This window comes from Bactrocera dorsalis, unplaced genomic scaffold, assembly GCF_023373825.1.
Source record: "Bactrocera dorsalis isolate Fly_Bdor unplaced genomic scaffold, ASM2337382v1 BdCtg268, whole genome shotgun sequence".
NCBI classification, from domain to species: Eukaryota; Metazoa; Arthropoda; class Insecta; order Diptera; family Tephritidae; genus Bactrocera; species Bactrocera dorsalis.
The window spans coordinates 1-26,367 of record NW_026038319.1 but is presented as its reverse complement, the minus strand read 5'-3'; the positions used below and the strand labels follow the sequence as shown (position 1 = coordinate 26,367).

Below are 26,367 nucleotides of genomic sequence, written 5' to 3'. Positions count from 1 at the left end.
AAAATTAGAACAAAAATATGTGAATGTAGCTAGTATGTGACTTTTTGTTATTGTAATTGCATATTAATTCTTGTTAAGAGACTTTCATATGATTTTTTTGACGTTTCGTGCTACTGATTGTGAACTCAGCAAAAATATTAAACAAAAAATTTATTATATGAATTGAACTAAACATGTTTATACTTACACATTTTTATTTTTATTCCAGGCAAAATCCGCTGAATCAAAGAAGGCCAAAAAAGAAAAGGCCGCTGATGCTGATTCAGATGATGAAGAGGTTTTAGAAGAGATCACCGAGGGTGATAGTGAAATTGAAAGTGACGAATATGATATCCCCTACGATGGTGAGGAGGAAGACCTCGAATGCGACGGTAGGTTTTTGCAAAGTGTTAAATATTTATTAAAAATAGTCAATAGTGAACGATAATTAATTTTCATATACATTTTCAAGAGTTTAACTCGTGTTTTTGTTTTCATTTTAACAAAAACAATTTTTTAACAATTTTTTTCGACAAAAATTCATTACCTCTTTTTTCAAATTTCAAAATGCATCACTATTTTTTTTTATATAATTTGTAAATATTTCACTAATAGAATAATTTTTCTATTGCAGATGACGACGACGAGAACGACGACGGCTCCGGCTCAGATGATCAGGCGTAATAATAATATAGTAGTCAAAACCATTTAAATTAAATATAAAAAAAATATAAAAAATGCAAGAAAACTTAAAAAACTGCAAAACAAAAAAATGTAATAACACAAACAAAGAAACAAAAATGATGAAGAAAGAAGTATATAATTATTATGTTAAGAAATACTTTTTAATTTCTTATTTTATTTTAATTGTATTATGTGTAATTTTTTTTATAAAAAAATAAGAGAATGATGATGATGAGAACAACAAAAGGCGAAAAAAACCCACAAACTGCATAATTTTTTCCTTTACACTTAAGTCTTACGTATATTATCATTTTAATATATAATTATATATATATATACATACATATATATAAACAACTTAAGCGTAATGATGAAAAGATGAGTTAAACAAAAAATATTAAATAATAATAATAACAATGAGATGAAAATGATGAACACAAATTACAACAATAGCAATTAGAAACGTTACAATTGAGTAAAAAATACAAAAAACATGAAAAGTATTTAAATAAAAGAAAATTATGTGAAAAAAATTTAACTCCTGCGAAAAATTATTATTTACCCAAAAACAAAAAAAAATAAATAATTCCAAATTGTTGGTGTCGAAGGGAGGTGAAGAAACAAAAATATTTCCAAATTTTTAGCGGCGATGGCAAGGCAAAAAATAAACTATTTTTAAAATTTTAGCGTCAAAGGAAGGTAAAAAGGTTGTTGGTGGCGTAATTGTAAAACTGACGGCGTTTCTGTGTTAAATTTTTTTCTAAAAATACATAATTCGTAATAATCATAAAAGCTACATAAAAAAAGCTGGTAAGTGTTTGGATAGCTTGTGGTTTCATATTTACTCTTTCTATTGAACTTGACAAATTAATGCTACACAAAATATCATCGGAAGCACTGCAATGTGTCTCACTAAAGAATTACGTTTAGTTATGACGAAAAATAATAATTATTAAAAACTTTTAACTAACTAACCTATACGTATATTTATTTTTGACTATAAATTAAATTATTTTTGACTATACAAACACTATTTTTGAAAACTAACGTATGAATGTGGTTTATTTTAAATATGGTTATGTGTGAAATTCTTTTGTATGTTTGTTGCATGAAGACCTAACCTCAATTAAAAATGTATACGAATCGGCCGTGTGTTTAAAGAATCTAATGACGGTTTTAATAAATAGGGGATATCATTAAAATTAAAAAAATATTTTTTTTGTATAATATTTTTCTTTATACATACATACATATATGTGCTAATAACAAATTTAAAATAACGAATTGAAGTCAAAGTCGTTTAAAAACTAATCAATTTTAATTTTTAAATTTTAAAATAACGTAATGTAGAATTGCATTCTTATACAACTGCTTGCATGTGAATATATTGTAAAAAACACTTAATAAAGCTAAACATCTCCCTATACAGTATTATTTAAAAATTTTACCATGCATTAGAAAACAAAAGTATTTATATCCAATAAAAATGTTAAACATCTGAATGAAAAATAAAATCATACAAAACAAAAGACCTCATTTGTTTATACAAACATTTATAAATACGGTTAAATGAACGAAGTTACTAACTACTAACTATACATGCAAAAAAAAAGAGAAACATATGTTATATGAAAAATATATAATAAATAAAAAGTATTAATTATACCGAAAGTATGTATGTACATACTATGTATATACATATATACTTGGTAGTAAAATGATAAATTTGCCAAGTTGTAGTTTTATTGCGAGCATGTATTGAGTTACATGCATGGGTAGATACACATAGAAACATTGCACGTATATATACATATATACATACATATATAAGTATTAGGGTGTCCGTTATTTACTAAACTGATTTTTTTTTGCAATCGTCCCCGAAGTTTCAATTTTTGCCCTAAAAGAAGTTAACGGTTTTGATTATGTACATACATACTTTGTGAATACAATATGTACACCATGTCGTATGAGCAACACAGAATGCACAAATCACTTGTATGAATGATCAGTACATTTGATGTATAACTTTGTGCATAACTTGTGAAATATTGATTTTATGATCAGATCTTGTTTATAGAGCATACAATTTTGTATTTGAATATTGCTTTCAAAAGTTGTTGGTTTACTTGCTTAATGCAAAATTTCAAAAAATCTCATGTTATATACACTCATGGGAAAATAATTATAATTTAGGTACGATTTAAATTGTTTAAATTAAAATTTAAAAAAGTTTAAATGAAGAGTTTTTTTACGTTGGATTCTTATTGTTAGGGAAAAAATTTTGCTTAACAATCTGTTCAGTATATAAATAGATATATATGTATGTAATGAAAATTAGTCAAAATGTCGCCCTAAAATTCTTGCGTCCAAGGCAATTGCCTAACTTGCCTATATAGACGGCCGCTGCTGTATGTAACGTATGTATGTATGTATGTATATTTAAATACGGAAATATTTATTAGAATATGTTTCAAGCGGTTGAATATATATACATACATACATACATATATATCAATCAAATATATGTAGATTTATAGCCAGTTATAGGCATTTATACATATCTATACTTACATATTTACAATTTAAGTAAAGTATACCCCCTTCAAATACATGTAAATACGCATGGAAAATATTTAACACGCAATTTACTGCGTAACAAAGCCGTACATACTACATATACATACATATTCATGCATACATGCATACAACACACCCAACTCAATAGTTAACATTTCTACGTAAGTATATAATCCGAATGCGATACACTTTATATACATACAATGTGCTTGGTTATAAATTCTCTGCCAAACAATGTTAATATCGCATGCTAAGGGGAGTTCAATAACAGCAACAACAAACGAATAAATCAAATAAAACCACTAACCAATGAAACAATAAACCACCCTCAGGTAATGGAGTGATATATACACTAATATGTTTATATATGTATGTACTTATGTACATATATGTATATGCATAAATGTAATTTTATATGTATGAGCCTTAAATCTCAAAACACCCACTCTGCCAACAATCGTTCAAAATAACAACAACAAAATTGGTAACACACCGAACAAAGTGAAGTACGAGAACACGATACAGACACTTCGAGAGACTTCGTCAATAATCAATAATCAAATGAGAAGCACTTACATACATACATATGTACATGTATATGTAAAGTGTTTATTTCACCAGCTATATTTATAAATAATACTATTAAAAGAATGGTATATGTATGTATATGTATAAAGACACGTACATACTATATGTATTTTTAATTTATTGAAAAAATATGTTATTTTCATATCAATATAATTACAGTTGTACTTCCCTAACTCGAATCACCATAATCTGCCAAAAAATGTCGAGTTAGGAGACTTCGAGTTATTGAAGGAAATTTGTATGAAATTTGATTTCTATTGCCAATTTAAGAGTTCGGGTTATAAAAAACTTCGAGGTATTGGCATAAGACAGAGTGAAAGAATCAGATTGAATTTGAAATTGTGTCGTGTTGGAAAAAAGCGTGGTCATTGGTACGATTTCGCTCACTTTCGCACTGGAGCATACTAATGTCAATATAATATTAGAACTAAGTTTGGACGATACTGGTCGTGTAGGTCCTGAAATATGCGTTTTCACTTATTTTGACGTTGACTTCTATAAAAGCCTCTTCTGTCATCTCCGACGTAAAATTTAAAGTTTCTGTCGGTTTTATTTATTGATTTATCACTCTAAGTTTTTAACAAAGCGAGTGGATCCGATTATTCTCCGATTTCATATATTTTTACAGTGTGGTAAGAGGTGCTTTGTCCTGAACGAATTTGGTTATTGTATCATAAGTGATTTACGAGATATATATGTAAATATGTATGCATAAATCCTTGGCGGAACATCGCCAAGTATACAGATGCCCCTTGCTACTACGAACCCAAATGTGACAAATTACAGTTGCGTATCCTTATTTAGTGTTCATAGTGCAGTGTACATATGTATGTATATGTATGTATGTATGTCTTCGGTTAATTTTGTGGTCATTACATTGGTACAATTACGCCCATCTACGAACTCATACTCCCTTTTTTTGCCTAGGAACCCATGTACCAATTTCTTGATGATATCCTAATTTTTACTCCTTTCGATTCATTTTTTTTTAATTTAAATTCCCGTAATCCACTTGGCGATCTCCTGGAGGACCTCTGAAAAAAGTGTCAGTTGGTGAAGAAGACTTTTCTGTTTAGAAATTACCTCAAATGCAAAACTCTTTGAAAAAAATATACATAAATATATTTATGCAAGTAATGATCATGGACTAGAATAAATTCCAAAAAATAATATTTTGTGAAAAATTTTTACACTTCAGAGTGGTTTAAAAATTCGAAGTTATTATCAAAATTCTTAATCCTTCGATCATTACCGACTATGTAAACAGACACAAAACAACATAAGTTCATATTTCCGAAACTATTATCGGCATATATTTGCAATGCATACATACATGTATGTATATGCAAAATCATTTTTTAAGAGAAAAAGGATTAAGATAACGAGTTGTAGAAGCCAAAACTTGGAATAAATACTACGGATATTTGATGGTTTCTGTGTATGTGTGTGTGTTTTTTTTTTTTCAAAAAAAGTTGAAAATTCTCTTTCCAACAATCACCGAAAGAACGTTACAGGACTTTTGACTGATATTAAAAACACAGTTCGTTCCAAAATCAATATCTTCATTAACAGCTTAAGTTATATCATTACATTTTGATTAATTAGAGCCTCAGATAAAACTTCAAAAAATTATAATTAGTATGAGAACTCCACTTTTTAATATCTTTTTTTATTTAAACATTCTCATTTCATTACGGTATCTATGTATACATTACAACTAGATACATCAGAATCAGAAAGATTTTCATAGCTTTAATCGATTAGTCTTAACAAAGATTTAATGCAAGTTATTATATAAGGCATATTTTATTTAAAAAACTTAAAGCGGTTTTTGGAATGATGTTAAATAAGTGTACTTTACACATTTACAAAATTACCATAGTGTGAAAAAATATAAATACTATTTTAACGACTTAAATGTCTATTTTAATCTTTTCTAAATGTAGCCAACTCATTCAATTCAAGTTGTTGCTTCTGTAACAGCATTTCTTCTCTCCGTAATTTTTCTATTTCATAATTATGCCTACGTTGCTCTTTTAACTTTTCAGCTGTTGCTTCGTTAAGTTTATTTATTGATTCACACATTTCCTTCAGACCGTTTCTTATATCTTTCATGACACTCAAGCTTTCAGCTTGTCCTTTGGCAGTCTTTTTGATTAGCTTGGCAACTGATTTTATTAATGTGGTTTGCTGTGAAACAAGCTGAACTACATCTTCATCGTTCGCTTTCGCTTTTTGTGATGAATTTATGTTACGTTCTTTTGGCGGATGCTCAGCGTCACTAATTTGTATTTCACTTTTTACCTCACTCTGTGTTGAGTGGCACATGACAAAGGGCTGCACGGTTATACACTCTGTTTCCGTGATATTTCTATTATCGCCAAAATCGAACGTAGTAAAACCATTATCTGAATCCATTAGTATTTCATTATCAGTCTCATCGAGTATCAATTCTTCTTTGATTACATTGGTGATGTTATCATAGTGCTCACGAAAATCTTCTGGTTTGATTGATTTAGCGTGGATATCTGCATCAGCACCCAAATCTTTACTCACTTCTGATACAGATGCTCTTCCAGATTCAAAATCAACTTTAGAAGGCACTGAAACTTCATTATTGGTATCAGCGTTGATTAATTTGTCAATACCGTCGATGTCGTTATCTAAAAATCCACAAATGTGTGCTAATTTATTTTCAATTGACGATAGAAAAGTTTTTCTAATTTGTAGGTCATCCTGATCTCCAGCGGCAGCTTCATTTCTCTCCTGTACAATTTTCCTCTTAACTGCAGAGCGCCAATCGAACCAAACCTATACAAAATAATAATATAATTTTGATGAAATATTTGTACTTTTACTAACTTTTTTCCACCGTTCAGGTGTTTTCCTTGGTGGGCCGCGAACATTCAGCTTATTGGCCAGCAAATTCCACAGATCATTTCTCAGTTGTTTGTTCGACAATGTACCACAAGCAAGATCAGGGTACTCTTGCATAAATTTAACCAATATGGCTTCCTGTGCACCATTTTTATGTCGACCCCTTTATTTTTAAATAAATTAACGATTGCACATCTATATTACTATTTTATGAAAAATATATTACTTACATTTCGTAGACGATTTTTTTTTTTTTTGACAAATAATTTTAGTGCCAACACAACAGAGTGGTTTAATATCACTGCAATTTGTTCGATTTGATTTCACTTAGAATTTCGATATCGAAAAAATGAGAATGAAATAAGTTCGAAGCGAAATTTTTCGCTTAATCCAAAGTTGGTGGTTTTTAGCTATATTTTGAAGTATCTGAAAAATATGTAAGGTATTCAAAATATGAATGCATATGTAAAATATTTTACAAGAGTAAAATTATTTCGAAATTTTGTATTTTAATTAGTTAACTGGAAATAAATTATATGTATTTGAATACCATCCTGTAACTCTGCTAACTATTGGCCTTGCAGGCTATGGTTGCCAGAGCTCAACTTCTTCATGCTGCAAAAATAATGTGTGATTATACCCAAGTTTTTATTTATAAATCTACAATTTGGAAGAAATATTATTTACAGAAAAGTAACGAACTTTAATCAACATATTTCACATATTCCAGTGAGCATTCTCTTTTCATAAATTTCCAGATAACAATTATATCTATTATTATTAATCAAAGTAGAATATTGTGTCAATGAACCGTTTAGAAAAATGTATTACATTGGTTAAAACTTAACAAACGGCAACCATTTAGACTGACTGTTTTTGTTTTGCACATTTGTTCATTATGTTAAATGAGAGTTTGTGAAAATTAAATTGTTTGCTAAGAATTCTGAATTCAGCAATGGACAAAGATTCAGATAGCACTGTGACATCATTGGATGAAAATACCGAAAATTTCTGCACAAATCCTACCCGTGATATACTGGCGGAAGGTATCGTGAACTTTTTTAAACCATCAGTGGAGAAATTGGACGAACACATACAAGCTACTCGTGCATCACAAGTAGAATTAAAAAAACAATTGGACTCACTTTCGGTGCAATTGGTGGAAATAGAGAAGGCGCAACATAATATTCCTGAGTTTTCTAGCAAAGTTAAAGAATTGATAAACGTGAAGCATAAGGTAACAGTTATAACAAACGTTCTCAGTACAAGCCAGGAACGTTTGACTGGATTGTATAGACTTATCGAAAAAGAGCAACGTCGTAGACAAGCTCTTCTTGACTCAGCTTTAAGCTCAAATATATCTTAAAAAGAAAAAAATGGAAACTCCTTACACAGATCATCTAACATCAATCGATTACGAACAAGTGTATGAGCCAGCAGAAGATTCCTTTCTATTGTTGGATGCCTTAGAAGCTGACCTATCATTTATCGAGAGTTTACAACCGCAGGTATGCTTGGAAGTTGGACCGGGTAGTGGTATCATTGTTACTGCGTTGGCAAAAAAGTTAAAAGAAACACTTTGCCTAGCTACTGATATAAATCCATATGCTTGCAAGGCAACGAAAAAAACTGCTAATCATAACGGTACATTTGTGGAAAGCATAAATTGCAACTTGGTAGATCTTTTGCGTAAAAAGACGATCGATTTACTTGTATTCAATCCGCCTTACGTGGTAACCTCGGACGAAGAATTAAAAAATCAATCATATACCAACTCACAAATAACATTTTCGTGGGCTGGAGGTGTACATGGTAGACGTGTAATTGATGAACTGCTCAAGAGTTTGGATAGCATTTTATCTGCAAAAGGGGTTTTCTATTTGTTGGCGCTACGTGAAAATAAACCAGATGAATTAATAATCAATTTAAATACTTTGGGCTTTACTGCAATTAAGTTTATGGAAAGACGGATTCCTGGCGAATATCTATACATTTTAAAGATAACACGAAAATGATTTTTAAGGTATCATAAAAATATCAATCAATTTGATGTAAAATATAAATAAATATTTTCTCCAAATTTTTTGTTATTTATCTTTTTCATATATGGAATCGAAGGTATTTTTCCAATCGTATTTATTGAGATATGATAAAATTTAATTATAGTTGAAATGATTATTACAAAATATTTCAGATGGGTATATCAATTTAAACAAAGTACTGCGGTTTTCGCATAGTTATGCCATGATCAGCTAAGGCTGGTGTCAAATCTTCAATAGCCAAAGTGTAACGACGATCTTTATTCGGTTTTTTGTCCTGAAAAAATAACGCATTTCTATTTACAAATTTGTTTGTTTTAATATTTTCTTCGTATTACCTTATTTGAACCGTGACCGCCAGAATGTTGGCTGCTTGTGCGGGTCTTGCAATGCTGCAATGCGTCGTTGGCAATATCAGATATAAATTTTTGAGCAGAAACCGAAATTATGCGTACAATACGAGGGTCCATAGTCTCGAAACCGGCTTGATTAAGAAAACGTGCCGTCAGACCATCTGGTACTGTCGGTATATAATCTTCCATTTGTTCCAACAATTCACCTAGTGCCTCACTTGGTGGAGGTGGTAATGGTGGTGAGTCTTCCTGATCCATTGGTGGTGAAGCAGGCGCTGGTGAATTTTCTTCATTTCCAATAACCATTTTAATGTGAAAATTTAAGCTTGTTAATTATTTTTCTTTCTTTAAAATTTCACTTTGCGTATTAGTGGATACTTTGTGTATATTGTTTTTTCAATTTAATCTAGAGATGTGAGACAACTTGACCTAAGTAATTACTTTTGAAATAATAAAAAGAATTGAATTTTCTATATATATCGATTGGAGCTTGATTAATTAAAAATCGTTTTTTATCTAAGAACTATTTTTTATGTGTTAAAATTTTATTTTTCAATAATGATCACGGACGACGATATTTAGTTCCAAAGTCGATTATTTTATTTATACACCATTTGATGTAGTTGTGCTGACACATATGTTTTTTGTTTTGATAACACCATTCGGTTGCATTTCTAAACAATCCACATAGAATCCACAAGAAAATTATTTAGAAGAATAACAAAAACTATTTTGAGAAAGTACCGTAATTATTATTAAAGAGAAAACTATTTCATTATTGAATATATTGTTATTTTTTTGCTCGTGTATTTAAATAGAAAACGTAACTTCTTAAAATACTTTTGAAAATAATAACAAATATAAAATTTCTATCGTTTAGACACTGTAGGACAAAAATTAACGGGGCAACACTGCTTCGCTTTATGACAAAAGTGCTTACCTAGTTTTGTGACGTTTAAAAATGCGAAAGAGAGAACTGAATATAAGAAGTAAAAACAACTATAGTTATTTTTTTAAGTTTAATTTCAACTATAAAAAATAAAAAAAAACTATTAATATATTAAAATGATTGGAACTAATTTTGGTATTTATCGTCCAAACTCATCTAACTCAAATGCAGCTAATTCAGTTGGCTCCGTAGCACCTGAGGAAAGAGCCGCTGTTCAACAATTGAGCGATTTTATGCTGCAACTGGAGGATTACGTACCCACAGTACCAGATGCAGTAACTGCTTGTTACCTTAATTCTGCAGGATTTGAGTCGAATGATCCCCGTATTGTTCGTCTTATATCGGTGGCTACACAAAAATTTATTTCCGATGTCGCCAATGACGCATTACAGCAGTGCAAAACCCGCAGTAATAGTCAAAGCAACACGCCTGGAACACATACACCAGTAAGAATATATGTGTAATCAGATAAGTCATTATTTATATATATGTACATTCTTTTCTTTAAATAGGGTCAAAAACCAGCAAAAGATCGCAAATATACTTTAACCATGGACGACTTGGCGCCCGCACTTGCGGACTATGGTATAACAGTGAGGAAAGCACAGTATTTCCCATGAGAAAAATGCGGATCTATTATTGTAATGGCTTTTTATTATATATTCTATCATGATTATTCACATGAAATAAATTTAAATATAAATGAAGTTGAATTACTTATATTATTAGTATGTTAGTTATGTAGTCTTAACTAGTATTACACTGAAATTAAAAATTAATTGATTGATTTTATTTAGTTAATGCCAGAGGTGTTCAAATATTTCGGTATTGTACGTATATATACATAAGTTTTGGTCTCATTGGCACTTAACAAAACGCAAAAACGAAGTTTTGCTGCCTCCAGCTACCTTAAATGCCAAAGCCGCAGTCGCTAAGAGAATAATGTAGTTGGGTAATAATGTAGCTAAATACATCTCATGTACATTCAGTAATGTAATCAGAGAAACAAAGAGATGTGTTCCAACGACGTAAGCTATGTGCATATAATTATTAACGTCAAAGGCATTAAAAAATATAATACTCCAAAAAGTGTGTAACAGTATCATAGCAAGTGCTTGTGTAGCCGAAGTTATTAGGAACACCTCCGAGCCTCCTTTAAGTCCCATGGTAGCTGGTCCCGACTACAAAGCATAAAAAAATATAAATACATAAAGTTTATATCACTTTCAATCATACTCACCATATCTGCTAGGAGATTAACCATTGAAAACATGCCTGATATTATTCCAAATCCAAGTCCTGAAACATATGCTAGAATATGTTTGTTTTCTATTATGCTAGGATTCTCAGATACGGCTTGAAGACCTTGCTCCGTTCGTCGCAGTATACGATAAATAATGTAACGAAAGCCCTCTTGAAACAGCACCGAGAATATTACACCAAACCATAAGTATTCGCGTAATGGTACAATAGCGAACCAGAGCAAGGCTGATGACAAGAGCGATAATAACCAAAAGAAGGCTGCTGCAATAAGAATAATTATGCGAATCGAATCATTCGCTATTGTGAAAACAAACATCGCAAAGGGCGTTCCAAACGCGATGAAGGAACAACCAAAAAACTCCGGAAGCGTCATTTTCTTTATTAATGTGTAAAATTATTGTCAGGTAAAATAATGCTACAAAACACTTAATTCTGCAAATGAAATTGTTGTTGTGCAAATGGGTGTTGCCAAACAGTTTTAGTTTTATAAAAAGACACAGCTGATTTTTATTAGCTTCCAAGTGCCGTTCACACACGGATTCTTTTGTCAGCCAAATCGGTTTTTTGTGTGGGGGAGAAAGATCAAGTGCCGCTGTGCCGCTAGTGTTCGCACGGCATATTTCGTGTTCTTGCTCATAACAGTTCGCTGATGGGCAATTCAGTTAAAGAAAACATTTACGAACCCCAAAAAGGGGGGAGAAAAACTCGAATTGCGTCGCCCATATAAACGCACTGAGCGGCAAAAGAGTCCGTGTTTAAACGCAGTATAGATAAACACAGTCCGATCACATAAATTGTACATCTGGCTATACTAACACTAATGAATATCGTACGAGATTAGTATTGCACTTTCATTCACAAATATCTGCTCGGATTAAATTGTAGTGAGAGATTAGTTAAATATAACAAATACAAATTAACAAACAAAGAATATTTTGCATTCTAGAAGGTATACTACAAATTAACAGTTGCCATGTTAATTATAATTATTGAATTTGATATTCTTTAAATATCAATATGTTACATCTGTTTATTATTAGTAACTATAAAGAATGAAAAAAATAGGGTGCAAATGAATTTACTACACAAACCAGCTTGAATATGCCCCTCCATTTATGAAGGAATGGCTTATTAGTCATTTGTGCATTATAAATATAAATAAAAAAAGAAATAAATGCGTATTTATATATTTTAGTGCGATGAATAATCTTTTGTTTTGTTTCAGACAGTATTTGCTGAAACCCTATATCACATAAAGAGTGTTCAAGGGGAGTGGCAACAGGCAGTTAGTAAGTTTCATATGTTCAATTGATATTGGTAAAGTTGCTTTTGTTGAGAGTCAACGTAAAGATAAAAAGAAACATTTCTTGTAAACAAAAACATTTTTTCGATTACTTTGATTATACTGGTTTTAATATCAGCTATAGTTATTTGGTTTGGCGTTTATACTTTAATTTGAACATATAGTTTTAAGTTTAAGTGAATTTTCTACGCTTTTTAATTAACAAACATAATTAGAAAGTATTTACTGGTTTTTAAAGTGCGCGCCGCAATGGCTAGAAGGACTCAAGTGCATTCAGTCGATATAGCCGATAATACAGAGGAGCTCGAAAGTCCAATAACTATAGAGTCCGGCTCGTTAGCTATAAATGATGACTCTACCAAAGCACCACAAAAGGGTAAGTGAATATGATGCGAATTGTTTTTATTCATGTTATTGATTGCATTGTTTCACCTTCAGATTTGTGGGAACGTCCCGCATCCTTAGAAGCGCCCATTTTGCCCGATGATGGTTCAACTATATTACGTTTTGAAATTCAACTTGCTCGCATTATGCCACCCGATGGCGAGGATCTCAAAGTAAAACGTTATGTAATCTACGAATTATCCGTTCGTCAAGATTCCTCAATCATCGATCCACAACCAGCAAGCATTCAACGTCGTTATACGGACTTCCGGAACCTATATAACATACTCAAGAAGGAGTTTCCAAATAAAATGTCTACTTTATATTTCCCAAATAAGGTGCTTGTTGGCAATTTTTCAGCTGATTTAATTGCAGAGCGTAGCGCTGCTTTTGAGACATTTCTAACGCATGTAACTAGTTGTAGTACGTTACGTGATACGCCTGCCTTTTTACATTTTCTACAAGATAACGAATTGTCCAAAGCCTGCCAATTGTTGGACGAGCGTCGTAATGAAATGGCAATACCATTATTGGAAAATTGTTTTCGCTTACTGAATAAAATCTTCATGGATCGTTCAAGACCAGTACTACTTATACTATGTCGCCTAGTGGCGGCTTGTACTATGTCTCCAGTGCCTCATCATTCAGCCGAACGTTGGGCAACTCTGGCCTTAAGTCGATACGATACACTGTGTGACATCGACCTCCTACAATTGTATATTCCCTTGTTGCACACCTGTACGCATTTGTGGTGGGTACCAAGCACATATTGTAATATTAAATATGTATATAAAACAAAACTATATTTTCAGGTGGCAGCGGGGGTTGGATCAAAAGCCAATAACTGATCGCCTTGAAGAAATGTCTAAAAAAGGCATTAATACGAAAAGTAACGTTACTCTTATACAAGCTATTCATAATTTGGATCCACGTACTGAAACCATATGAATAAAATATAATAAAAGAACGCGCACATATTTAATGTCACTTAAAAAGTTCCAACTACTGGATATTTAGTACATGGTGTAAACGTCTTCTAGCAATTAAGGCTAAAAGTGCAATTGTCTATCACTGCATCAAATGTGCATACATTACATTTTAATTCTGTAATTATCGATATTTTATTTAAAGGTTTAAAATTATTTAGAATTTCGTGCTAAAGTGTAATTCTCTAATCTAATCTCGTAATAATTTATATATTTTTTACAATGTCAATCATGTGAATTGTTTATATACGAATTTATCTTATTAAATATTGTATACATTTTTAATAATAGCGTTTAGTTTATATATGTTTTAATGTTTTTAACAGATTACATTTATTTTTATTATATAATGGACATATCGTGTATTTTCTGTAAAAACAAACCAGCATTTATACATAAAGTAAAGGATATCTCGTTATACAAAATTTAATAAAAAATATATATAATTTTTATATGAAATATTACCAAAAAGCTTTTAATATAAACTTTAATTTGTTTTAAACAAAAAATTATGATATATAGTCTTGCACATGTACATATATATTTTAATAGCTAGTCATTTCCGAACACTTTCAAAACTTTTGTTTTGATATTTCCTATAGAACGTAGATACGCGAGATAAGCTATTTCACTTTGTTTACAAATTTGGCGGCTAAATTTTCATACGATCAGCTGCAAACTCAAAGTAAATAGCGTTCTTATCGAAGTAGCAATGGAGCCTTGTATTATAGAATTTATTGGCGAGAAATCCATAATTGGTATTGTACCTAATTTTTCATTTGAGCCACTGCATTTAATATCGGGTAGTGTGGGTCCATTTCGTGCCGGTCTTCCCGTCCACGTGCCGCTATGGCTTGGTATACATTTACGCAAGCAACAAAAATGTCGCATTGTGCCTCCCGAATGGATGGAAATAGAACTATTGGAAGAGATCAAGGAAGCAGAAAAGAAATCAAAGTGTGTAAAAATAAGCATTGTTATCGGGTATATATACAGCATAATCTCGTTTTTAAATAGGTTCTTCACAAAGATGCCCAGTGAGCATTATATGGTAGAAGCACAACTGATCATGAGTACTGCACCAGACGATGTGCCAAAATGTGAAGAGTTGCGTACAATTATCAAAGATATTTTTGATATTCGTGAAGCAAAATTGCGAACTTCCATCGACGCATTCATCAAAGGCGAGGGAACATATGCAAAATTGGATAATTTAACGCTGTTAGAGATGCATACTGTGCGTCCAATATTGCCTCATTCACTTGATCATATTGCGCGTTATCAACGAACGGCTATGGCTACGCAACGTGATACTTCTACGTTAGGATTGAGTAATTCAATGAATACGAGTCATTTCTCTCAATAAAGTAAATAAATATGTAAAAGTTTGATTAAAAAAAAATTATAAACAATTTCCATTTCGGTTTGCCTTTTGTTGACGTTTTAAATCAGAGATATTCTTGGTTTATATTCTAACCAGTATGGCATCCACTCTTAACTGTTCAATCAGCTGTTTGTTACACCTTTGATGACGTTTCGCGTAGATGCAATTTTCGTTTCAACAAACAGCAGTGACATCAATTTTTAATAAAATTAAAGAATAATAAAAATTTAAAAAATGAGCACAAAAGTTTTGGAAGTGGACGATGATGTGGGTGATGGTACTACGACTACTGGTACCCATCGTATCCATTTTACAAAAGATGTAAAGAATGCAATCGATAAGGTAAGTAGCTTACTATTTGGGAATACTAATTATCAGTATGTCAGACAGTCGATCGTATTATTTGGATCTGGAGAACGTACCGCAACTAAATAGTACAATGGAGAATGTTCACTGCATCAATGTATTACTTAAAACAAGTTTTCAACACATTTAACAATTTTGTTTGCAGGTGCTGAAAACTGATGACCCAATGGACTCACCTGACTTCAACACAGTCGATTATATTAATCAGCTTTTTCCAAATGAACAGTCCTTGGTAACCATTGATGAAACCATACAGCGTATGCAATGTGAAGTGTCATTAATAGATGATAATATACGTGCTGTTGTGCGTGGCCAAACCAATACCGGTCAGGATGGGCAAATGGCTCTTACAGAAGCGCAAAAAGTTATAACAACATTATATGCGCACATTATTGATGTGAAAACGCGTGCTGAAAAAACAGAGGAAATGGTAAAAGAGATTACGCGCGATATCAAACAATTGGATTGTGCAAAACGAAATCTCACTTCTGCTATTACGACACTAAATCACTTGCATATGCTGGTCGGCGGCATTGAAAGTTTAAATAAATTGATTGAAAAGCGTTTGTATGGCGAAATACTAAATCCACTGCAAGCAATTACTGAAGTTAACCAACATTTTAAACAATATTCTGATATTGACGAAATAAAGGTAAATAAACACCTAATTGTTAATATAGATAAATAAAGGAATATATCATTTTTAATATTTTAGAATTTATCGCAAAATGTTGACAAAATTCAAGTGACATTGGCTAAACAAATAACAGAAGATTTTAAAGATGCATTCTCACATAAGTCAGCTGCTACGGGAAATGCTACCAACAAGCAACGTTTGGGTTTGAATCAGCTGGCTGATGCTTGTAAAGTGATTTCCGTTTTGGATCCAAAAGTCAAAAAGGAATTATTAAAGTGGTTTATAGGTGCGTTATTTCAAATCGATTTCGCTATAAATCTCTATATTTCTATTTATAAAAATCAAAAAAATTTAATTTTCCGTACAAATAGCACAACAACTTGAGGAGTACGTGCAACTATTTCACGAGAACCAAGATATTGCTTGGCTGGATAAGATTGACAAACGCTATGCTTGGCTTAAACGCCATCTACTTGACTTTGAGGATAAATTCGGTGTTGTGTTTCCACTCGACTGGGAAGTGTCTGAGCGTATTACTGTCGAATTTTGTCGTCTAACACGTGAACAGCTCACACAAATCATGTCTAAACGTAGTAACGAAATCGATGTGCGTCTGCTGCTCTTTGCCATCAATAAAACACAAGCTTTTGAACAGCTGCTATCCAAACGCTTCACCGGCGTAACTTTGGGCGCTGAGCGGCGACTATCAACAACTGCACTTAAAGCACTACCCGAAAGTGGCGCGGTTGATCCAAATGCACCGCCCACCATTGGCTTGTTTCAAGATCAAATTGCCAGTTGCTTCAAAGCACATCTAGGCATTTATATTAAGAGCATCGATCGTAATCTATCGGAGTTAATGGAGAAATTTGTGGAAATGGCTAAGGAACCCTTCAAAGTGGCCGAATCGAAAACCACTGTTTATCCAAGGTGAGTGCATGAATACACATGTTTGTATAGGTGTGCTGGTTGCTTCTTAAAAAATTAAATAATTTTTTTCTACAGTTCGGCAGACTTATTTGTATTCTATAAGAAATGTATGGTGCAGTGCAACCAGCTGAGCAATGAACAGCCAATGTATGAATTGGCGTTAGTATTTAAGAAATATCTTCGTGAATATGCCAGCAAAGTATTAGAGTTTAGTACACCCAAATTGCTAACAACAACAGCGTCAATTGGTGAGCTAGGTTTTTTATAAATTCGTCTTCACCATATTCTTGATTTTTCGTCTTTAATCTTTATTTTAAATAATTCTTAAGGTAAAAGCATGTCCTTGCTCACACGCGATATGCAGAATCTCTCCACAGCCGCCGGTCAAGTTTTCCATAATTTCTTAAAAGAAGGCGATACTCAACGTTTTTCACGCGAAGATTTAATACAAATCTGCTGTGTGCTAACCACAGCTGAATATTGTCTGGAGACAGTGCAACAATTGGAGGATAAACTTAAGGAGAAAATATCTACAGGTTATGCCAACAAAATAGATATGTCGGAAGAAAAGGATGTCTTTCATCGGTTAGTAGCAAGTATCTATTTGTATAAAGTTTGCAATTTAATTTTTTTTTTTTTTATTTCTGACAGTATTATCTCGAACTGCATACAATTGCTGGTCCAAGATTTGGAAGCGGGCTGTGAAGCGCCTCTACAGTCCATGTCCAAAGTACAGTGGCAGAGCATAAGCAATGTGGGTGATCAGAGTGCATTCATTAGCAGCATTTGTACGAATTTCAAGCAGACCATACCGGTGATTCGCGATAATCTGGCCACATCACGCAAATATTTCACTCAATTCTGTCATAAGTTTGTCAACGCTTTCATACCGAAATTCATAAACGTTCTCTACAAATGCAAGTTGACACATTCCGATGGCAGCAACAATGTTTTGGGTTGCGAACAACTCTTGCTCGATACGCATAGCCTGAAGACCGCTTTGCTTGATTTGCCTTCAATTGGCTCGAGTGTCAATCGCAAGGCGCCCACCAGTTACACCAAAGTGGTGGTGAAGGATATGACACGTGCCGAAATGATTATTAAAGTGGTCATGACACCCGTACAGCCGCCCGCTCACTTTACGCAGCAGGTGCTTAAACTCCTGCCCGACATCACCATTGCGGAATATCAGAAAATTTTAGATATGAAAGCGGTGAAACGTGTAGATCAATTGCAATTGATTGATCTCTTCAAACACACTGCCTCTCATGTCGCCGTTGTCGATGGTTTGCCCGAACTGTCAACAGCTGCTGAGGAGGACAGCGCGCAGGCGCAGTCGGAGCTGAATGTCAACGATAATACTGATGCTAGTTCATCGTCCACGAAAGTGGCTGAAGAAAATGCTACTTCAACACAGTCAGCAGCGGCCACTGCTACTGCGCCAGCTGGCGGTGCCACTTCCACACCGAAACGTGCATTTATTTTCAGTGTCGGCAGTTTTACGGGCAGCGCAGATAAGCACGCCGATGGCTCGTCGAATAGCGGCAGCGATCGTGGTCGCATACGCAAACTGGAGAGTTTGTTGAAGAAGCGTTTGCCATAAGTTGTTGTTGTGTAAATGATTGCTGACTTTATTCGTCTGCTGTTTAGTTATAGAAGATTTGTTTCACTTTACTTTTTTGGTGAGTACTACAACATTCCATTTTGTTTTCGCTTTAAATTATTTATTTGTTTAAATAAGTATATGTATGTATGTATATGTCGTTGCAAAAACAAAAATAATAATAAACTTATTGTAGTTTGTGCATATGTTTTGTGTAGTTTAGTGCAGCAGTTATTGTTGTTGTAGTGGCAAATTTTTATTGAGAATAATTTTGGGGTTAAATGCCGTGTTGTTTTTGATTGGTTGGAGAAAGTTGTGGGTCCGATACGGTTATAAAGTTCAGATCTAGCGTGTGGGGGGAGGAGTAATTTTCAATGTGTTTTTTTGTCTTTTGGGTACCTATGGGTCTCTTTGTGTGGTTTTATTTCCCCATCCTGCTTTATTTTGATGCTTTGTGGTAATAACCTTGAAATAATTCTTAGCATATCGAACTTATTGCTAGCTGGCTATTTCTCCTTTAATGAGCTATCGCTAGTGATTTTTTGGTAGAAAAATTATATAAGGACTGGTGGGGTGAAGTGGCAAGGAAAGTTGCTGCTACCTTTTTGAGCTTCTGGTTACCTAAAAAATGCGAAAGAGGTGTTGATGTCGGGCCATAACCTCTACAGACGACTGCGTAATTTTAATATTTCACATTTCCCAAAAAGCTCGCGTTATTACCTTTGGACGTACATATAAATCTGGTTTAATTCCCGTTAGAGCGGAACCCACGGGATTTTTTCTTCTAACTTACAGACATATATCGAATTTCAATGACGCTTTGTGGATGCAACATAAATAAACCGGGATTTGAGAAAAAATATTTCAGGAGACTGTTTTATCTTTGCCCAAACCTCGAGATATTTTCTTGCGTTTTCCGTTAAGTGACTTCGGCCGTAGAAACCCGTCGAGACAGCACGCTATCTGGGTCTACCGTTGGATAACCGCGGTGGCAACTTATCTAAAGGTTATCACTCTAAGGGGGACTTGATAAACGTTACAACAGCAATAACAAGAGCTGAGCCGATTAAGAAATGTCTTCCATGTTGTTGTTGTAACGGCAGAATTCTTCCGAGTTGACAGTCCGTGACCGGATAAGAAATCCGGGGCCGTTCCGGCTACGAAAACGTTGACCAGACGGTCATAGGAATGGTTATGTCGTCCATCTGTGTATACGCCAATTAGTTTTTGAGATACCGCCGATGTTGGATCACTGTATCAAGAGCTCAAGAAATCAAGACCTTGTAGGGATAAGATATCTTATCGAAATTCGACATGGATTATTGAAAAAAATTATACAGATCGGGTCAATCGGATCGGATCAAAATAAAGATATCTTCTTATACCCTCTATGCTATAAGAAATGCAACTGGGAAGGTTGTAATAGCTTCAGTGTAGCCGAAGTTGCCGTTTTTTTGTTTTAAGTAAGCAATTTTATGTCTAAAATTCCTAACCTAAAAAATGTATGTATATTTTTTCTTTTACAAGTAACTTAAAGCTGAAATTTGCGCATGCGCATTGCCTTATTTCTAAGGAAAAGAAAAATGAAAAGTAAAATTTGGTCCTGTTCCGTCATTTTTTATTTAACACAAAATTTCAATGTATTAATTTTAATGATTACATTTGTATTTGTAGGTTTTTTGATTTGCATTCTGCTAAAATATAAACTACGCCACTACTAGCTAAACCTGTTCACTATTAACACACGCTAACATTTTCTTTTTTACTCAAATTTAATTATAAACCGCCATATATAGACGGTTTGGGTTTGCTGGGCAAAAAATATACATATACATATATTATACTATATATGTATGTATATTCATTTTTTTTTTTGTATGTATAATTCAAGTTGTTACATTGAAATTGCTTTGTACATATATATTGTGTGATTTTATAAAATAAAATCCATGGTTAGTTAAATGAACTAATTAAATATAAGATATTACATACACACATCGCTGTTGTATGGTCAGTCGTCTTAAATTGACTTTATAAAAAAAAAAATTCCGCATTGGAATTTCAACATTTACATTATGTTGGAGTTTAACAAATTCTAAAATTTCGTTAAATACATTTAAGTATGCAAAAAATATACATACATATATATAAATACATAATATTTGCTGTTATACATAGTTACGAGTATATTCGTTTATATGCATTTAATTTAAGCTGTAATTAGCGGTACAAGCGTGTGAAATTCTTCAGCGCTACGGTTATTGTCTTCGGCGTGCTGGCACTGCTAGAAAGAGAAAAAAAAAAATATTTGTAAATTTTAATTTTCAAGTTTTGAGTGTTTTAACGACCTACCTTAACACTGCGGCAGTGAAATCGTCCAATTGCTGTTGCGTTGCCGTCACATAGCCACCACTATTGCGCTTGGGCAAAGCATCGAGTGCCGTGCTGATGTACGTGTGCATGTGCTCGTTAGTTTCCACCGATTTCAGCTCATATATCACATCGGCGACATCGGACAACATATACGAGTGCAGACAGTATACGGATGCATGTATTAGATTTAGAATTAATGCTGCGCCATTTTGCTCGGCTATCTCTTTTACCAAAGGGCGACATTCGGGATGGCGTTGATTTGAACTGCGTCCCCATTTCAAGAGATTGCAAAAGAATTTCATCACCGATGAATTGGCCTCCCGATGATCGAGCGTGCAGGCGAGTAGAGCGCACTGGAAAATCGGTGTGACGAGTGTGCTCTGCAGAAAAGGTACAGGACAGCATTCGATAAAGCGCGAACACAGGCGAAAGAAGTCATCCACAGTATCTGGGTTGTTTTTGAGACCGTTCTCCACACGTAACATACTAAAGGTGGGTTCAATGAATGCTTTCAGCATTTCCAAGAGACCTGTGCAAATATTAGTGAAATTGCAATTAAGTACATGAAGGTTATGTTACATAACAAATCTACACTCACCTGGTATACATTCACCGGCTTTGGCGAATTCATCGACTAGCACCGAGCCGAGATACAAGAAACAACTGTGATGATGCAGCGCATATATACAAATCATTTGCTTGACCAATGGCTCAACCAAAACCGATGCCTGTTTGCGTACCATACGCACACCGTAGCGTATGAGTCGGCATGTACGCTCCATAATGCGTACATCGGTTTGATATTTAACCATCACTTGTGATAACAATGGCCAGGCATCAGTTAGTATCTGCACAGTGGGATGCAGTTCACCGTCGGCAATGTCCGGATTCGTGTGACGTATAACGGCACAAGCGCGATCAATCCAATAGGCGGGATCGGTGCGTTCACCCTTCTGTACGCTACCCAATGTGGCAGTTGTGCTCTCCACCATTAGTGCTAATGGCTGCAATTGAAAGGAAATAATCTCACGCATCGATGTCTCCAGTTGTGTGTGATGCAGCCGTGATAGTATTAACGAAATGCCTTTTAAGAGTCCAATCGCTAAATCATTATTGATTTCAAAGCTATCAAGACTACGTGCAATCTCGACAAGACCGCTGATGTGGCACACCATTTTCTGTCGGCAGGCGGCACAGATGGATGTGAGCGCTATCGCTGCGGCTGCGGCTAAGCCGTTCTTCTGTTGCAGTGAATAGAGTAGAAAGTTGAGTACGGCTTGCAGCGACTCCGCATGATTTTCGATCCAATCGCAGAGTTCGCCCAGCAACATGATTGAGGTGTAACGTACCGCAATGTGCGTATTATCGGGCAAATTTAGTATGGCCTCTACAACTTTGGGGATAACTTCGTTCTCATCACTAGAAAAAAAATGATAAAAAATTATTTTAGTAATTGTAAAATATGAAATGAATATTTGTCAACTTACGGTATAATGTTTTTGGCAACATTTTGCATAATAAACAAAGCGGATTCGGTCGACTCCCACGTTGTATTCGGCGCTTGTAATATAAGGAACATTTGTTTAAAGCACGCACCCGAACCGACAATGAAAGCTACATCCTTGATTAAATCAGACACTTTGCGTCGGAAATCCTGTTGAAAAATATTTCCAAATTAATATTTTTCACCCATAAACAATTATTGCACACTTACATTAAAACTATCGTGTTCGTCAATCAATCCATCGTGATCAGCGTCCATTTGTGCATGACGGTAAAGCGCACCCAAGAGCCGTTCAATATGTGGCTTAAAATGTGATGTTAACTTATCATTATAGCGTTGAAAGAGATCCTCACTTAGGCGATACCACAAATTGAATGTAATTTCTGCTACCTCATAATCAAAATGACCAACACACATCAGCACCAAATCCAGTCCTTTAATTGAATAATGTGGCACTTCTTCGTTTGAAAGCATTTCGTAAAAGAAAGCCTCACATAAAACTGTAAATATGCGACAATAATTCATTGTCTTATCGATATCTTCATGTGCCACACTAATGTGATAAGCCGTTTCTAAGGAACACACTGCATTAAAAATTTGTGCTTCAATTGTCGGATCCAGCTTATAACGGCTGGTACTAGCTTCAAGGCAGCTAAGTAGGGCGCACAAACATTCTGTACATGTATCATGTAATTTTCTTGAGGTTTCTGCACTACTTAAAAGCTGGAAAACTTTTTGTCCCACTGGATTCTCTGTGAAATGATGCATGGGTATTGCTTGCACGGCGACCCATGCGCTGAAACAGCGTAGGGTACAGTTCAAAAGTCGTTCCTGATGTCCATCACTGCGTTGTAAACAAATACATAGAAATTCGAGTACTTTGGGCGCAGCAGCATCTAATTGTTTATGAATCTCCTCCCGACGATTCGAGCCTAAACGCAAATATCGCGAATCTATCTCCTCTGGTAATAGTGTTAGTATCTCTAGTAGTGGCCATACGGATTGTGCTTGAGGCGATAATAGTTCTAATAAATCGATAATTGGCTGCTTCCAAGCTGCCATTAATAGTGCCAAGTCAGCAACGGCGAGACTAAGCTGTGTTACAATTACTGCATCGGTATCATTTGTTATTTGTCCGATGTGTACAATTAATGAATCGCGCAGGGATTCATGTGATGAAGGTGGGAGTTCATTGAACGAATTTTGAATTTTGTTACGCATCGTCTGCGCTGCAAAATAACACGAATGCAAATCGCGTTTCTGCTGCAGCAGTTCGTCCGCAATTGTCCATGAATATATCTGCAATTATGACATTTGTTAAGAAATAATTTCGAATATATTGTATAAAGTTCTGCTTTGAATTTAATAGATAACTCACCGACTTCTGAAAATCCTCCAGCCATTTGTTGGCCTTTTCCTTTTCTTTGGGATTACTATTGTGAAAAAGAGTACATATACCCTGATAAACTAACTCAGCGGTTGGCGCTGCTTCCATCTTCACTTCAACACTACGACGTACTCACTAAATAATTTGTTTCGATTGATAAATTTTGTTGAGAAGTTGTAAAAATAACTCTGAAATTTTATAGCTTTACACTTTTCGTGTTCACAACTCCTTCTGCAATAATTGTGTAGCTGACGATTCTTTTATACTGCCAGACGAGGTGGGATCGAACACAGAGAGCAGGTAGACAGGGTGTACCGCAGGTAGTAATCAAAAGTGAAAAATAGACAACACTACATAAATTTAAAATTATGGATTAATAAATTCTTTAATATATTATTTATTTTGCTTAAAATTCAATGTTTATAAGTTTTTATTATACATATATTCTTAATAAAGTGTTTTTTTGTTTGTTGGAAGTATTAATATTTTCGTTAAAATTAAAAAATTTCAATAATGGTATGTTGCCTAAATTTGACCGCCTTTTGGTCTCGAAATAATTTTTGGCGTTACCCAACACTGAAATCTTTTTTAATATTTTAACATTTTTATTTCCATGCCGTTTCAAAAGAAAGTCTCTTTATAAATGTTTATTGGGATATATTGATGTGTCATCTGGTCGTGCAATGTTTGGGAATGAAATGTAGTCAACAAAACTCCAACAAGAACAACTGAAATAAACACATGCAAAGCAACAACAAAGCAAGTCTATAAATTTACGTAGATCAGAAAAAACATAAGCAACACACTCAGCAACCGGCTGTTGAGAAAATATAGAAAAATTGCCAAAAATTTTAAGTAAAAGAGTCGAATAACTACTGTCTAAAAATGCTACAATGCGAAGAACTGAAGGACGATGAAGGTCCCTCCAATACGCTTGAACAGTTTACGGAATTGGAGCAAGTACTCGAAATGATCGATTGTATGAAAGCTTGCGATGCGCCAGGCTTTGAAAAAGACTATGAGCAGTACACAGAAATTTTATCGAGGTACATTCAATGCACATACTTATTTACTGCAGGTGACATAAAATAATAATGCACATGTCTCATATGCTTTAGATATCAAGAACAACCACATTTACTGGATCCGCACTTGAATGTATTATTGGAGCGGTTATTAGCGAAAGTTCATAATAGGGCGTTGTCGGAAGGCGAAATTCATGCCGCCTTCAAATATATGTATATTATTACTAAAGTACGCACATACAAAGTATTGGTAAAGTTTTTACCACATGAATTGACCGATCTCGAATTTGCTTTGGAAATGCTCGAACGTCAAAATCCCAATGAATATAACCACTGGGAAACACGGTATATGCTGTTGCTTTGGATGTCTATATTGGTTTTGAATCCCTTTCATATGTCACGTTTAGATGCTTACGCCACTAAGCCTAGCGAGCCAGCTTCGTCTGGTAACTGCATTGATACTACGCAAATGCTGAATCATACAAATGTGCACAGCAAATCGAAAATGGAACGGATTTTTGATCTCTGTCAATTATATTCAGCCACAAATGACACATGTAGCAATATAGCCGCATATTTGGCTGCCAAATATTTAGTGCGTGCTGATATTAAGGATATTTATTTGGAACGTTACTTGGACTGGGTAATGAGCCAACATCAATCGGAAACTGGCGATGCTAAATTCGGTGAATTAGCTGCCGTTTCTGCTATTTTGAAGCATGGCAAACGCGAAGATTTGCTGCCATACGCTGATAAATTGTTGAAATGGATTGTTGGACTGCAATATAAAGATAGTAATGATTTTTTGAAATACAAGTGCTACATAAAGATTGTGCAGCGCATTGGTTTGGTGTACTTGAAGCCACGGTTGGCAGGCTGGCGATACAAGCGTGGTATTTATATAGAAATAGATAACCTTACAAGAAATAACATATAAAAATTACACTAAAATTAAATTACAGGCACGCGTTCCTTGGCTATGAATTTGAATAAGTCAACAAATGCCGCGGCTAATGAAAGCGCCAGCGGAAATGAACCCGATACCGATAATGCAGATGGTGATGGCGAAGAAATCATTGTGCCAGATGCCATCGAGGAAGTAATAGAGGAATTGTTACAAGCATTGCGCAGTGGTGGTAGTGATATACGTTGGAGCGCAGCCAAGGGTATAGG

General features: G+C 34.2%; 12 protein-coding genes across 18 annotated transcripts; 8 read left to right on the top strand and 4 right to left on the bottom strand.

Moving 5' to 3' along the window:
* Positions 1-172: 172 nt before the first annotated feature.
* LOC105228724 (bacchus) lies at positions 173-1,201 on the top strand (the record flags this gene model as incomplete). The annotated part of the gene is made up of 2 exons (XM_049462071.1): positions 173-371; positions 614-1,201. Coding segments are annotated over 2 exons (249 nt in total), but the record flags the coding sequence as incomplete, so codon positions are not given.
* A 4,285-nt stretch (positions 1,202-5,486) lies between these two features.
* LOC105228725 (uncharacterized) lies at positions 5,487-7,228 on the bottom strand. Its single transcript, XM_011208665.4, has 3 exons — positions 6,939-7,228; positions 6,694-6,871; positions 5,487-6,642 (listed from the first exon to the last, which is right to left on the bottom strand). Coding segments are annotated over exons 1-3 (1,065 nt in total). The 5' UTR covers positions 6,941-7,228; the 3' UTR covers positions 5,487-5,757.
* A 327-nt stretch (positions 7,229-7,555) lies between these two features.
* Positions 7,556-8,788, top strand: LOC105228726 (SNAPIN protein homolog). Its single transcript, XM_011208666.4, has one exon. The coding sequence runs from the start codon at positions 7,664-7,666 to the stop codon at positions 8,072-8,074; it is 411 nt and encodes a 136-aa protein (XP_011206968.2). The 5' UTR covers positions 7,556-7,663; the 3' UTR covers positions 8,075-8,788.
* Positions 8,085-8,788, top strand: LOC125775262 (methyltransferase N6AMT1). Its single transcript, XM_049462076.1, has one exon. The coding sequence runs from the start codon at positions 8,085-8,087 to the stop codon at positions 8,721-8,723; it is 639 nt and encodes a 212-aa protein (XP_049318033.1). The 3' UTR covers positions 8,724-8,788.
* A 39-nt stretch (positions 8,789-8,827) lies between these two features.
* Positions 8,828-9,710, bottom strand: LOC105228728 (transcription initiation factor TFIID subunit 10). The gene is made up of 2 exons (XM_011208668.4): positions 9,086-9,710; positions 8,828-9,024 (listed from the first exon to the last, which is right to left on the bottom strand). Exons 1-2 carry the CDS (start codon positions 9,404-9,406, stop codon positions 8,917-8,919), a joined length of 429 nt encoding a protein of 142 aa, XP_011206970.1. The 5' UTR covers positions 9,407-9,710; the 3' UTR covers positions 8,828-8,916.
* Positions 9,711-9,965: 255 nt separating this feature from the next.
* LOC105228731 (transcription initiation factor TFIID subunit 10b) lies at positions 9,966-10,756 on the top strand. Of its 2 annotated transcripts, XM_011208671.4 has the most exons (3): positions 9,966-10,089; positions 10,221-10,495; positions 10,562-10,756. In XM_011208671.4, exons 1-3 carry the CDS (start codon positions 10,062-10,064, stop codon positions 10,667-10,669), a joined length of 411 nt encoding a protein of 136 aa, XP_011206973.1. In that variant the 5' UTR covers positions 9,966-10,061; the 3' UTR covers positions 10,670-10,756. The 2 variants fall into 2 exon arrangements, with proteins under 2 accessions (XP_011206973.1, XP_011206972.1); XM_011208670.4 differs by having other exon boundaries at positions 10,052-10,495.
* LOC105228729 (gamma-secretase subunit Aph-1) lies at positions 10,684-11,781 on the bottom strand. The gene is made up of 2 exons (XM_011208669.3): positions 11,290-11,781; positions 10,684-11,230 (listed from the first exon to the last, which is right to left on the bottom strand). Exons 1-2 carry the CDS (start codon positions 11,683-11,685, stop codon positions 10,907-10,909), a joined length of 720 nt encoding a protein of 239 aa, XP_011206971.2. The 5' UTR covers positions 11,686-11,781; the 3' UTR covers positions 10,684-10,906.
* Positions 11,782-12,111: 330 nt separating this feature from the next.
* Positions 12,112-14,339, top strand: LOC105228732 (sorting nexin-20). Of its 5 annotated transcripts, none has more exons than XM_011208674.4 (5): positions 12,112-12,261; positions 12,538-12,597; positions 12,854-12,991; positions 13,054-13,750; positions 13,812-14,339. In XM_011208674.4, coding segments are annotated over exons 2-5 (972 nt in total). In that variant the 5' UTR covers positions 12,112-12,261; positions 12,538-12,596; the 3' UTR covers positions 13,948-14,339. The 5 variants fall into 5 exon arrangements, with proteins under 5 accessions (XP_011206976.2, XP_011206977.2, XP_049318031.1 ...); XM_011208675.4 differs by having other exon boundaries at positions 12,538-12,601; positions 12,831-12,991; XM_049462074.1 differs by having other exon boundaries at positions 12,538-12,603; positions 12,846-12,991.
* A 232-nt stretch (positions 14,340-14,571) lies between these two features.
* Positions 14,572-15,399, top strand: LOC105228733 (probable DNA replication complex GINS protein PSF2). The gene is made up of 2 exons (XM_011208678.4): positions 14,572-14,942; positions 15,003-15,399. Exons 1-2 carry the CDS (start codon positions 14,698-14,700, stop codon positions 15,349-15,351), a joined length of 594 nt encoding a protein of 197 aa, XP_011206980.1. The 5' UTR covers positions 14,572-14,697; the 3' UTR covers positions 15,352-15,399.
* Positions 15,400-15,491: 92 nt separating this feature from the next.
* Positions 15,492-19,111, top strand: LOC105228735 (vacuolar protein sorting-associated protein 53 homolog). The gene is made up of 7 exons (XM_011208679.4): positions 15,492-15,711; positions 15,881-16,387; positions 16,451-16,658; positions 16,744-17,302; positions 17,378-17,550; positions 17,632-17,887; positions 17,954-19,111. Exons 1-7 carry the CDS (start codon positions 15,604-15,606, stop codon positions 18,903-18,905), a joined length of 2,763 nt encoding a protein of 920 aa, XP_011206981.2. The 5' UTR covers positions 15,492-15,603; the 3' UTR covers positions 18,906-19,111.
* Positions 19,112-20,228: 1,117 nt separating this feature from the next.
* LOC105228736 (transportin-3) lies at positions 20,229-24,509 on the bottom strand. Of its 2 annotated transcripts, none has more exons than XM_049462072.1 (6): positions 24,161-24,509; positions 22,993-24,081; positions 22,766-22,932; positions 21,877-22,697; positions 21,258-21,807; positions 20,229-21,189 (listed from the first exon to the last, which is right to left on the bottom strand). In XM_049462072.1, the coding sequence occupies exons 1-6, from the start codon at positions 24,275-24,277 to the stop codon at positions 21,126-21,128; spliced, it is 2,808 nt and encodes a 935-aa protein (XP_049318029.1). In that variant the 5' UTR covers positions 24,278-24,509; the 3' UTR covers positions 20,229-21,125. The 2 variants fall into 2 exon arrangements, with proteins under 2 accessions (XP_049318029.1, XP_011206982.2); XM_011208680.3 differs by having other exon boundaries at positions 20,237-21,186; positions 24,161-24,507.
* Positions 24,510-24,802: 293 nt separating this feature from the next.
* On the top strand, positions 24,803-26,360 carry LOC125775345 (tubulin-specific chaperone D-like; the record flags this gene model as incomplete). The annotated part of the gene is made up of 3 exons (XM_049462073.1): positions 24,803-25,215; positions 25,288-26,087; positions 26,157-26,360. Coding segments are annotated over exons 1-3 (1,165 nt in total), but the record flags the coding sequence as incomplete, so codon positions are not given.
* Between the last annotated feature and the right edge of the window lie 7 nt (positions 26,361-26,367).

Excerpts from the sequence above, each read along its gene's own strand:
- LOC105228735 (XM_011208679.4), top strand. The coding sequence starts at position 15,604 with ATGAGCACAAAAGTTTTGGAAGTGGACGATGATGTGGGTGATGGTACT. Across the intron at positions 17,303-17,377 it reads AAAACCACTGTTTATCCAAG|TTCGGCAGACTTATTTGTAT; the intron begins GTGAGTGCATGA and ends TTTTTTCTACAG. Across the intron at positions 17,551-17,631 it reads AACAACAACAGCGTCAATTG|GTAAAAGCATGTCCTTGCTC; the intron begins GTGAGCTAGGTT and ends ATAATTCTTAAG.
- LOC105228731 (XM_011208670.4), top strand. The coding sequence starts at position 10,166 with ATGATTGGAACTAATTTTGGTATTTATCGTCCAAACTCATCTAACTCA. Across the intron at positions 10,496-10,561 it reads CGCCTGGAACACATACACCA|GGTCAAAAACCAGCAAAAGA; the intron begins GTAAGAATATAT and ends TTCTTTAAATAG.
- LOC105228736 (XM_049462072.1), bottom strand. The coding sequence starts at position 24,277 with ATGGAAGCAGCGCCAACCGCTGAGTTAGTTTATCAGGGTATATGTACT. Across the intron at positions 22,933-22,992 it reads ACGAACACGATAGTTTTAAT|GATTTCCGACGCAAAGTGTC; the intron begins GTAAGTGTGCAA and ends ATTTTTCAACAG. Across the intron at positions 22,698-22,765 it reads GTTGCCAAAAACATTATACC|TGATGAGAACGAAGTTATCC; the intron begins GTAAGTTGACAA and ends TTTTTTTTCTAG.
- LOC105228732 (XM_011208674.4), top strand. Across the intron at positions 12,992-13,053 it reads TACCAAAGCACCACAAAAGG|ATTTGTGGGAACGTCCCGCA; the intron begins GTAAGTGAATAT and ends TTTCACCTTCAG. Across the intron at positions 13,751-13,811 it reads CACACCTGTACGCATTTGTG|GTGGCAGCGGGGGTTGGATC; the intron begins GTGGGTACCAAG and ends CTATATTTTCAG.
- LOC125775262 (XM_049462076.1), top strand. The coding sequence starts at position 8,085 with ATGGAAACTCCTTACACAGATCATCTAACATCAATCGATTACGAACAA.
- LOC105228733 (XM_011208678.4), top strand. The coding sequence starts at position 14,698 with ATGGAGCCTTGTATTATAGAATTTATTGGCGAGAAATCCATAATTGGT. Across the intron at positions 14,943-15,002 it reads GAAGCAGAAAAGAAATCAAA|GTTCTTCACAAAGATGCCCA; the intron begins GTGTGTAAAAAT and ends GTTTTTAAATAG.
- LOC105228728 (XM_011208668.4), bottom strand. The coding sequence starts at position 9,406 with ATGGTTATTGGAAATGAAGAAAATTCACCAGCGCCTGCTTCACCACCA. Across the intron at positions 9,025-9,085 it reads GCGGTCACGGTTCAAATAAG|GACAAAAAACCGAATAAAGA; the intron begins GTAATACGAAGA and ends TTATTTTTTCAG.
- LOC105228729 (XM_011208669.3), bottom strand. The coding sequence starts at position 11,685 with ATGACGCTTCCGGAGTTTTTTGGTTGTTCCTTCATCGCGTTTGGAACG. Across the intron at positions 11,231-11,289 it reads TTAATCTCCTAGCAGATATG|TCGGGACCAGCTACCATGGG; the intron begins GTGAGTATGATT and ends TATGCTTTGTAG.
- LOC105228725 (XM_011208665.4), bottom strand. Across the intron at positions 6,643-6,693 it reads CACCTGAACGGTGGAAAAAA|GTTTGGTTCGATTGGCGCTC; the intron begins GTTAGTAAAAGT and ends TATTTTGTATAG.
- LOC105228726 (XM_011208666.4), top strand. The coding sequence starts at position 7,664 with ATGGACAAAGATTCAGATAGCACTGTGACATCATTGGATGAAAATACC.